At 29.2% G+C, this 12,214-nt stretch overlaps 1 protein-coding gene across 1 annotated transcript in view; it reads right to left on the reverse strand.

Annotated features, from left to right (window-relative positions):
• Positions 1-12,214, reverse strand: part of LOC145284833 (zinc finger protein 236-like) — a 113,924-nt gene that overhangs the window by 47,168 nt on the left and 54,542 nt on the right. The window contains exons 10-13 of the mRNA XM_080133809.1: positions 11,492-11,750; positions 6,659-6,853; positions 2,172-2,315; positions 932-1,181 (exon numbers count right to left, since the gene is read on the reverse strand). Of these exons, the coding sequence (XP_079989935.1) occupies positions 932-1,181; positions 2,172-2,315; positions 6,659-6,853; positions 11,492-11,750 (848 nt within the window). The remainder of the gene's footprint in view (positions 1-931; positions 1,182-2,171; positions 2,316-6,658; positions 6,854-11,491; positions 11,751-12,214) is intronic.

A 12,214-nucleotide genomic window follows, 5' to 3' on the forward strand; every position in this document is an offset into this window, starting at 1 on the left:
ATGTTATGTGCATATATATATATATATATATATATATATATATATATATATATATATATTAAAACGTTTGACTCATGTCCAGGCAACCTACATGTAAAATCTCAAGTGTTTAGACCCAAAATTGGCGGAGGAGTTTGGTAGAGTCTGCAAAGGTCAACTCTTTCAACTTTGACCTCTTGGCAGCCAAATTTTCGCCCAAAACCTGATTTAAAAAGCTTGCTAAATGTCTAAATACCCTTTATGTAAAATTTCAAATGTTTAGAGCCAAAATTGACTGAATAGTTTGCTAGAAACCGCAAAAGTCAAATCTTTGGAACTTTAACCGCTTGGCAGCCAAATTTTTGGCTAAAAAACAATTAAAAAAGTTTGCCCTATGTCTAAGTACACTTTATGTCAAATTTCAAATGTTTACACCAAAAACTGGCTGAGAGGTAAATTCTTTTTAACTTTGACCCCAATTTTGACCCCTTAACATTTATTGTTTTGGGCTCAAATCAAGTTAAAAAGTTTGATCCATGTCCAAGGGACTTACATCTAAAATTTCAAGTGTTTAGACCCAAAATTGGTGGAGGAGTTTGGTAGAGTTTTCAAAGATCAAATCGTTGAACTTTCACCTCTTGACAAACAAATTTCTCGCTGAAAACTGATTAAAAAAAATTTCCCAAATCTCAGTTCACTTTATGTCAAATCTCGAGTCTGTAGACTGAAAATTGACAGAGTAATTTTGTAGGGAAATGTACACACGAACAATTTCACTTTTATATATATAGATAGATTGAGGATGCTTAGTTACATATATTAACCATTCATGTTATTTGATTTGTTTTTGTTTTCTTTTTAAGTGAGCTATGAAAATCAAAGAAATTGTGTTAATAAACATAGGAATAATAATAAACATGGTGAACTGTCAAAAAAAATTTTGTAACTTTACCTGTGTGTCTTCATGTGTTTTTTGCAATTAACAGAAGTCTTGAACGTCTTCTGGCAATATGGACACATGAAGGGACGTATTTCTGTATGGGTCGAGTTGTGTCTCTTAAGACTACCACTGGTCGTGAAGGCGCTATCACAAATCGCACACTTATAAGCTTTTACACCAGTATGCGTTCTTGCATGAGACTTTAGTACCCCACTCGACACAAATGACCGATGACACAGTTTACACTCATACGGCTTCTCTCCTAGAGATAAAAATGACAAAAAAAATCATGATTTTTGGAATATGATATTTTCATTTCAATACAATTATGTACATCAGAGATAAAAATGATGAAAAAAAAAATCATGACAATTCTTTGGAAATAAAAAAAACAAATTTTAAAGAGATAGATTTCCTATTAAAAGCTTTGGTGTCTTTTTTCAGAATTCCCCTATAATAAAAAAAATAAATAAATAAATAAAAAAAAAGAAAGAAAAATCTGTATGATGTACATAACCGTGATGAAACAAAAATATCATATTCCAAAAACTACATAAATTGGTCAAATAGTTTTATTTTCATAAAGAAGATAATTTTCACACAACTAACAGTAATTTGTAGACATTACAACAAAAAATTTTACAAATTTAAATGAAGTTATCTCCTTTGTTTCTGGAGGTTATTTTCAAGATGGCGAATAAAATTTGATGTTCTTAGTTAAAAATAAAACTACTTGATCCATTTATATGATTTTTGGAATATGATATTTTCATTCCATGACATTTATGTACATAAAAGATTTTTCTTTATTTTTATTTTGTAATATAGGGAAAATTCTAGACACAAACCAAACCTTTACATTAAAACATTTAGAAAAAAAAACCATAAAACGGAGCAAGTGGAAGAATATAAAATAAGAAAATTATTTTAGATTTAAAAATGTTCAAGTTTTGTTTTTATAATTAAACCAGCAGATACCAATCATTAGCAAGCAACAACAACTTCATATTTGAAAATTTAAAGCAATTTTTTTACCAATTATTTTTTTTTTTTAACTTTTTAGTATCCTTAATTTTTTTTTTTGTTTCAATATTGTCCAATGAAAAAATTTTCAATGAAAACAAAAAAAGAGGTAAATTCTTTCTTTTTATGTTTTATTTTACTTCAGTCAACGTTCTCAGAAATCAAGGGACCCCTTTCCTGGGGCTAACACTTTATCTCTAATGAGATACATAGATATTCGAATTCTTACCTGTATGAGATCGGACATGTTGTTTGAGGTGACTAGATTTTTTGAAGCCTCTTTGACAATAGGTACATTTGTGTGGACGGTCAGAGGTGATTTCAGTGAGGTAGTTATTGAAAAGATTGTTACGTGATGGTTGCTGGATGAGACCTACGTAAGGATGAAATTATACAAGTAAAAAAACCTGACTACTATAAAAAAAAAAACGTGTTTAAGTTTTTCACACATTTTTTTTACAATCATGGTAATACATAAAAAAAAATTCAAGAAAAAAAAAAACAATCATTGACCATTTTTAACAAGAGACAACAAAACAAAAATAGCATGAAAAAAAATAAATATGCAAAAAATTTTACTAAGGTAAGATAAGTTACTCTTCTACCTACCTGGATATTTTTTGTGTTTTAACTTATTTGAAAGCATGTTTTTTACTTAAAGACAAAAGTATCTGTTGGGTTAGAATGAAAAAAGAAATGGCAGTCTCCTTACAACTATGTTGAGCCTCAATAATCACTCAAGAATTGAAAATCAAACAAAATACTGTACTGAAGTGGCACTCATCCTTGGCAAGTTGAACCAGATTCGTCCAAATGAGGAAGTTACAAGCAGTCCCTAGCCGCATGTATATCCCCGTTAGGGAAGATGATGACATTAGGTTTTTGCAACTCTTGCAGGGAGTTGTCAATGTCTTCCTACATACAGCGCCTGGTATTCCTTAATGGTCACCCATCTGGTACTGATCAGGCTCAACATTGCTTAACTTCAGTGATCCAATGAAAACTGGTGTGTCAATATGATTATATTATATAGTTTTAAATCTGTTGATTTAGAATAAAAAAGAAATGGTAGTCACATTACAGCCATGTTGAGCCTCAATAATCACTCAAAATCGCTGCGAAAATGTATTGTTCTACCAGTATTTTGTTTAATTCTTGATTTTTGAGCAATTATCAAGGTTCGTCATGACTATAATGAGATTGACATTTTTTTATTCTAATTTCACAGATTTGACGCTACTTTTGTTTTTAAGTAAAAAACATGCTTTAAAATAAATTAAAACACAAAAAAATTATCCAGGTAGGTAGAAGAGTAACTTATCTTGCTTTTAGTAATATTTATTTGTTGTATATTTAATTTTTTCAATCTTTTTTTTTTTTTGGCTATTGTCCAAAATGTCCCAATCATCTTCTAATATATAAATTAAGACAGCCGCAGTTTTTTTTTTATTTTACTTTAGACCTAAATATGTCTAAAATATGACCATCTCATTCCGTTTAACTTTTGGACAAATATTTTTGCAGAGAAGCCATCTTTTTTTTCTGAAGCAATGTCAGTTACAGATGAAAACCATTTTCCCTATCAGCAGCAACTTTCATTATCATTACAGAATAATAATATTGATACATTTTTTTTTTTTTTTTGTTTACTAACACTAAATAACTGTTAAAAATTTAGGTGAAAACATTATTATGTACTTACAAGTCATGTCGAAATTAGTATAAATTCCCAAAATTATGAAAAATGATCCGGTAGAAAAATAATTACAAGTAAAAATAGAATTTATCGAATTATCAAGTTTTATCTATGTTTTAATGTGAAAGAGCTGTGCAACCAATTTTGCATGACAAACTGACTTATCTCTCTTGATTTTAATTACAGTCCATTTTTAAACACAAAATCTCAGAATGTAATTGAGTATAATTTTTTTTTTTTAAATATAGAGCACATCTTCCACTGGACCATTTAATATTTTCATTCAGATAATAATATTTCCTTTTTAAATTTACTATTAATCTAATGTTTATTTCAAATTATTGTTAATATACCAAGTAAAATTTTATTTTTTTAAATTTGAAAATAAAAATAATTTAAGAACCAAAATGACATTATTGCATTTCAGAAAACATCAAGTAGGAACAGTTAATATCCAATAAAAATGTTGGTATCTAGTATATAAAATTAAGTTACGTGGACTTCCAACTTTGAACCAAAACAGCTTCCATCCTAAAATATGAACATTTTATCTGAAATAGCCACTTTTTTCTTTAGCATTGGCCCATGTTATTTAGAAGAAAAAAATTATAATTTGATTCAGTTACACATATAATTATTCTTAAGTTTTAGAAGTATCTTCACAATTTGAAAGCATTATAATCGAAGAATATACAGCATAATCACATTGACACACTAGTTCCTGTCAGATCATTGAAGTTAAGCAACATTGAGCCTGGTCAATACTAAAATAGATGACCATTTGGGAATATCAGGTGTTGTACGTGCGTTCTGTTTATCTCAGCTTTGTTTAAAATACGCTTAAATATGATATTTTAATTTGTCCAGATTTCATATATGTTATGTACCAATGTGACACACATATGAACTGATTAAAAATTAAAAATAAACTAAACTGAATGTACAAAATGTATAATGACTTTTTCAATTTTGACCCTTTTTTGACTCCTTAAAAACTATTTTAACTGGTTAAAGACCCATAAAAGAACAGTCTGTAAAAATTCCTATCATTTGAGACCCCTACTGCCACTCTGCGACTTTTAGTTTTGAAGGAGATAGAGTTTGAAAATATGGAGACAGACAGACAGACAGATAGCCTTTTATGTATGAGAGACCAAAGGAACTATTTTATGCCAACGAGATGACGACAGCCCATTTGGTGGGTTTAAAAGGATTCATCATTCCGCATTACCAATCTTTTATGAGTTCCACATAACATAACATCATCTGAATATAAGTTATCAGATCATTTTTGTTATACTCTGCACGTTATGTTTAGCTTAAACTTATCGGAGCATATCTTTGCATGAAGTAATGAAGTATAATATTTTGTAACAATAAAGAAAATAAAGCTCTTCTATAAAAAACAGATATATTTGATTCATCTGCGCCATTGGGTGATGGTTGACAAAAGTTTAGACAGGAAAGGAATTTAAATAAACTTATATGAAGTATGATATTCTGAAAATAAAAATTTGCTTAAAAAAAAAAAAAAAAAAGAGACACTTTTATAAACAACAATAGATGTATCTATTCAATATATCTTCACCGTTGGCTGAAGATTGGCAAAAACTTTAGACAATAAAAAAAAAAAGAAATTTAAATGATAAAGTTCTGCTGCCAAAAGTATTTTCTTACAGCAGTGCATCTTATTTAAGACAGCCTTGCTTGACTGTCCAGTTGACAAAGGTAAGAGAGAGAATGTAGATGCCAGGAAGCTCTCCCTGATTGACCTGCAAATCCAAATGGGTCTGGAAGTAATTCTTCAAATATTGATTAAAATTAACATGCTAATGAGTCTGATTGGATCTTGTGTAACCAAATCACCTTACAGGGGTGGCTCTCCACAATGGTTTCTCCAAGAGGCTGAACGCTCTACATAATCAAACCAGCAGAAATAATTCTTCCTAAGCATAGTGGTAGCATCTATGATGGGTAAATGCAGTACTTTCAGCAAATCCTCTGACCTAATGTGTTGGGTTTGATTAAATTTCAATTACCTACACTATTAGGTGTAGGTATTGTACCATACTTATACTGAAGAAGCACATACCTTAAGTGGGTTGAACCAGCTTCCTCCGAAGGACAAAGTTTCATGGGAATATCAAATTTACAAGTGATACCTAGTTAATTCTATATCCCCGTCAAGGGAGATGACGACATCAACTTTTTGCAGTTCTCGCAGAAAGGTGCTGATTTCCTCCTTGGTATTCCCAAATAGTCCCCCTTTTGGTACTGATCAGGTTCAATATTGCTTACCTTCAGCGATCTAATGAGAACTAGTGTGTCAACGTGATTATGCTGTTGGTGGTTATTGTGTAGAAAAATAAATTGTGAAACACAAAAGGTTGCTCGTTTTAATGGTATCATTCCTGTCTTTGTAGATCTTCAACATTTTGAGTTTAGAAAAAAATAGAAGGCTTAGTTTTTGGAACGATTTCTGCATGACAAAGCGCACTCCGAACACTCATGCACAGCTATGGTACATTGCTGGCAAAATCTTTAATTTGCTCCTTCAGTCCAGCCCCTCTTGGTAAACAATGTTCTTTTTTTCACTGTTTCTTTCAAATGCTCCCATTTTTCTTACTCATAAAGCAAGGAGAGATAAGTAAGTCTGTGATTTAACCAAGTAATAATAAATGGCAGATTAGTAAAATACAAATGCTTATTTTTGTTTTTTATTAAACTTCTACTTGATAATTTTTCCTAATTTTTGATGAAGATATTTATTTTTGTCTGATATGTAAGTATATCAAAGAATTTTTACTTGGAATTTGATTTTCATATGTATACTGTATAAATACCAACTTTTTCTTATGTACCTCATACTGTATAAATACCAACTTTTTTTTTATGTACCTCATACTGTATAAATACCAACTTTTTTTTTTATGTACCTCATACTGTATAAATGCCAACCTTTTTTCTTTTTTAATTGGTTAATAATGCCGTATAAGCACTAAAGGATTATTACAACTTACCAGTATCTGTGATTAAGATTGGTTCTTGGAGTGCAATTTCTGGCAGTGGAATGTCTGGCTTGGAGGGTTTGCGTACTGGCTTTCGCGTTTTTTTGGGCAAAGTAATATCTTTGAAATGAGACCTAACGTGACTTTTCAGATGCGCTGATGTACGAAATTTTCTCTCACACTGAGAACAATCGAATGGTTTTGCTCCTAGAAGAAAGAAAACAAAATAGTTTACTGATTTCTTGCCGCAGTTATATCAAAACACCAATTTTTTAAACTATATTCTATGAATCAAATTATTTTGTTTTTAACATTGATAAGAAAAGAGAAATAAAAATAAAGCTCACATCAAGTCTTGGGATTACAATCTCTAATGCTGGAGGTCAGCTCTATTTATTTAGGTATCTTAGTATTTATGGCATGGTTGAACTAATTCGCTCAGTTGTAAACAAATGAATATAATGGCATAAATAAAGTGGGAATTGATTCAAACACGCCTTGTACATATTATTTCAGTATTTGGATAGATGCCAGACACCTCCTTGTTCTGCCTCAAGCATTTCAATATCTTCAAAGCTTGACCCTGGTTCTAAATTGGTCAGCATGAGTTAATATTAGATGCCCTCCTTTTTTAATACAGCCATATATATGTGCATCCTACTGGCAAACTATTATTATACAGATGAAAATAACACAATTAGTCTTTATTTGCATTTTTAATAACAAAATTTAAAAAAATAAGTTTTTATTTTATTTTAAATTTTATAAGAAATATATGTTCATGAAATTATAAAAATAAAAGTTGTTTTTTTTAAATTTTAAAAATAGTTTTTTTTTTATCTGAATTTATATAATAAATATATATTTATGAAAGTATAAAAAATAAAAAAGAAAGATAGGAAAAACGTAATAAAAAAAAGAGTACATGCACATGCCAGATATAGGGATGAGAGAAAAAAGTGAAGGAACTGATTTGCTTTGACACCACTTTCGATGCGTTACACCAGAAATTAGGAAGTACATTAACTAACTATAACTGGATATGTTATACACACGTTTATTTAACTTCTCCATTTTATTATCCGATAGTCCTAATAACTATTTTAATAAATGTGTATATACGTTTATGAAATTATAAAAAGAAAAGTTTTTTATTTGAATTTATAGAATAAATACATGTTTACGTAAGTATAAAAATAAGATTATTGAAATCAAAATAACAAATGAAATTGAAATGAAAATAACAAAATGAAATTATTGAAATGAAAATAACAAAATTTCAAACATAATAAAAAAAAGTATCCAATACATAATATCCCCAAAATAGTTTAAAAAGATTTTTAAAAGTGTTTTCAATGATCCTTTAAAAAACAAACAAACAAAAAAAACAGCATAAAAAGTATTTTCAATAATTCTTAAAAATAACAAAACTAATTTCAATAATTCTTAATTAAAATAAGACTGAAAAGCATTTCAATGATAATTGAATAAAAAACAAACGATCGGAAAAACATAATTAAAAAAGAGCACATGCACAGCGGAGATACAGGCATGAGAGAAAAAAAGCGAGGAAACTGATTTGCCTTGTTACCACTTCCGGTAGTGCTACGCCGGAATGTAGGAAGTATGTTAGCTGACTATAACCGAAATTCCACTCAGCTTTTTCAGTTGAAATGAAATGCATTTGGATTCTTCCAAAATAACGCATGGCCTCTCGATTTAAAAGTCTTAGTTTATCTTGTCTGCAATGTAGTTTACAAAACCCTGCTGCTCTAGCATGGCTTAAAGATCTGTTGCCGTCACCATGAAGCCACACCTCTATCTCACCCAAAACGCATTTTTTTTTTGGCCCACGTGATGCATTTTTCTCTCTTTTTCTTTCCCTCTCTTCCTCCGCTGTGATGTTACTTTGTGCACTGGCTCGGCCATTTGCATGTGTGTCATGCAGCTGCGGCGGCTGCGACTGCGGCTGCTGCTACTACCAGCACTAGCAGCTCTGTTACATTTCTTCCTGTTACATTGAACATATTGCTAGAGTGGGCAGAAAACAGTGAAGGCAACGAGAGAGTTTTTAAAAGAAATATATTATGCACACATTTATTTAACTTCCTTCATTTTGTTATCCACGGGTAGCTCTATTAACTATTTTAATAAATGTATATATATGATATAAATGCGGGAGTGGCTCAAGGGTCTATCCTTGGACCTCTATTATTCCTAATATTCATAAATGACCTCCCTGACAAAATTGTCTGTGAGATGAGTATATATGCTAATGACACCACACTCTATAACAGACACGACAGGAAAACAAATGAACACATATCTAAAGAAATGACAGAAACACTAGAGGATGACCTCCGATCTGTAGTGGAATGGGAACAAAAATGGATGGTCACATTCAATGCTACCAAGGCTAAACTTGTTTCCTTCAATAATTACAAGAAACCGTCTCTACCACGAATAGCTATAGCCAAAGACTCTTTATCTGAAAGTACATCTTTTAAACTCCTCTGCCTAACGTTCACAGGAAACATGAGGTGGAATAATTAGATTGAGAGTATTGCCAGGACCGCTGCGAAGAAGGTAGGTTCTCTCTACCGTGCTAGAAAGTAACTAACGCCCGAAAGTATACTATACCTCTATAAGGCTACCATTCGCCTATGTATGGAGTATTGTTGTCATATTTGGGCTGGTGCATCTGCTACTAGTCTCTCGCTCCTAGACAAGGTTCAAAAGAGAGTCGCCAACCCGATAGGTTCTGAACTGTCATCTAAGCTTCAGCCTCTGTCCTATCGACAAAATGTTGCATCCCTCTGCCTGTTCTACAAGTACTTTAACGGTGAATGCTCTGACGAACTGCATGCACTTGTACCCCCTCGACGTAAATACCCCCGAAAAATTTGACAAGCAGCTAAATCCCACCCCTTCACAGTAGAGATCCCTAGATGTAAGAGAGCCTTCTACTCCAGTAGTTTCTTCTCCAGAACCACTAGACTTTGGAATTCCCTTCCGGGTCCCTGCTTCCCCAACTATACTGACATGCAGAAGTTCAAGTGTAACGTGAACCGACATCTTGCTGCCCAACACCCTACATAGTACCCCTGTCGCGTATTTCCCTGATAGTAGCCCCCTATATCAAAGTGGCAATGTGCCTTGTTTGGAGTGAAAATGTAATAAAAAAAAATTTTGTTAAATATATATATGTTTATGAAATTATAAAAATCAAAGGGTTTTTTTTTAATTTGTATAATAAATATATGTTTATGAAATTATAAAAATAAAAGGTTTTTTTAATGAATATATGTTTATGAAATTATAAAAATAAAAGGTTTTTTAATAAATATATGTTTATGAAATTATAAAAATAAAAGGTTTTTTAATAAATATATGTTTATGAAATTATAAAAATAAAAGGTTTTTTTAATAAATATATGTTTATGAAATTATAAAAATAAAAGGTTTTTTAATAAATATATGTTTTTAAAATTATAAAAATAAAAGGTTTTTTAATAAATATATGTTTATGAAATTATAAAAATAAAAGGTTTTTTAATGAATATATGTTTATGAAATTATAAAAATAAAAGGTTTTTTAATAAATATATGTTTATGAAATTATAAAAATAAAAGGTTTTTTAATGAATATATGTTTATGAAATTATAAAAATAAAAGGTTTTTTAATAAATATATGTTTATGAAATTATAAAAATAAAAGGTTTTTTAATAAATATATGTTTATGAAATTATAAAAATAAAAGGTTTTTTTAATAAATATATGTTTATGAAATTATAAAAATAAAAGGTTTTTTAATAAATATATGTTTATGAAATTATAAAAATAAAAGGTTTTTTAATAAATATATGTTTATGAAATTATAAAAATAAAAGGTTTTTTAATGAATATATGTTTATGAAATTATAAAAATAAAAGGTTTTTTAATAAATATATGTTTATGAAATTATAAAAATAAAAGGTTTTTTAATAAATATATGTTTATGAAATTATAAAAATAAAAGGTTTTTTAATGAATATATGTTTATGAAATTATAAAAATAAAAGGTTTTTTAATAAATATATGTTTATGAAATTATAAAAATAAAAGGTTTTTTAATAAATATATGTTTATGAAATTATAAAAATAAAAGGTTTTTTAATAAATATATGTTTATGAAATTATAAAAATAAAAGGTTTTTTAATGAATATATGTTTATGAAATTATAAAAATAAAAGGTTTTTTAATGAATATATGTTTATGAAATTATAAAAATAAAAGGTTTTTTAATAAATATATGTTTATGAAATTATAAAAATAAAAGGTTTTTTAATGAATATATGTTTATGAAATTATAAAAATAAAAGGTTTTTAATGAATATATGTTTATGAAATTATAAAAATAAAAGGTTTTTTAATAAATATATGTTTATGAAAGGATAAGAATAAAAGGTTTTTTAATAAATATATGTTTATGAAATTATAAAAATAAAAGGTTTTTTAATGAATATATGTTTATGAAATTATAAAAATAAAAGGTTTTTTAATGAATATATGTTTATGAAATTATAAAAATAAAAGGTTTTTTAATGAATATATGTTTATGAAATTATAAAAATAAAAGGTTTTTTAATAAATATATGTTTATGAAAGGATAAGAATAAAAAAGAAAGATCAAAAAAAAAAAAGAGTACATGTTCAGAGGAGATATACGCATGAGAGAAAAAAAGGGAAGGAACGGATTTGCTTTGACGCCGCTTTCGGTAATTTTGTAATAAACTGGTAGCCCAACTAACTATTTTAATAAATGTGTCCGTTTCAATAAAACCAAAGGAGAAAAACGTTACCAGTATGTAAACGCGAATGAACTCTAAGGCTCCCCAATGTAGAGAACATCTTATTGCACGCTTCGCACTTATATTCTTTTATTCCCAAGTGGGTCTTCTGATGTGCAGTGAGGGTGCTCTTTACTGCAAATGCACGGAAACACTGGTTGCACTTGTAAGGCTTCTCGTGCGTATGGATGCGTATATGTCGGACAAGATCACTAGGTTTCTTAAATTCTTTCGAACAATATGTGCACTGGTGCCATCTTACACCATTCACCTGAAAGATGAATAAGAAAGGTTTGTTTAGAGTGTAATGCAAAGTAAAAAATAAAAATAAAAAAATCATTGCAACAGAAAATGACATTCCTGAAATTTTGAGATGAGGATTGATTATTCGTATTGTTTTAATTTTCATCTTGAATGTTTTGTTTTTTTTCAAAATATTATGTATTGTATTTTGAGTGTCACCCACACTGAGGATTGAACCTTCAATCTCCAGAAGAGTGTAATTTTACAATTGAATTTTAGCAAGTACTTTATCCATTATGCCATAATTATGAATTACTTAGTCCAGTCATGGCTGATGGAACAAGAGCATGCTATCTCTATGGATTAAACAAAGGGTTCCATTCGAAATTCCATGTAAATTCTTGTTTTAATACAACAGAAAGATTTCAGAGTTCGGCAGAAAGATTCCAGAGTTCAAGAAAAAGATTCCAGAGTTTGACAGAAAGATTCCCA

The sequence above is a fragment of the Euprymna scolopes genome, chromosome 9, assembly GCF_053919585.1.
Source record: "Euprymna scolopes isolate OS-2025 chromosome 9, ASM5391958v1, whole genome shotgun sequence".
Classification (NCBI taxonomy): Eukaryota; Metazoa; Mollusca; class Cephalopoda; order Sepiida; family Sepiolidae; genus Euprymna; species Euprymna scolopes.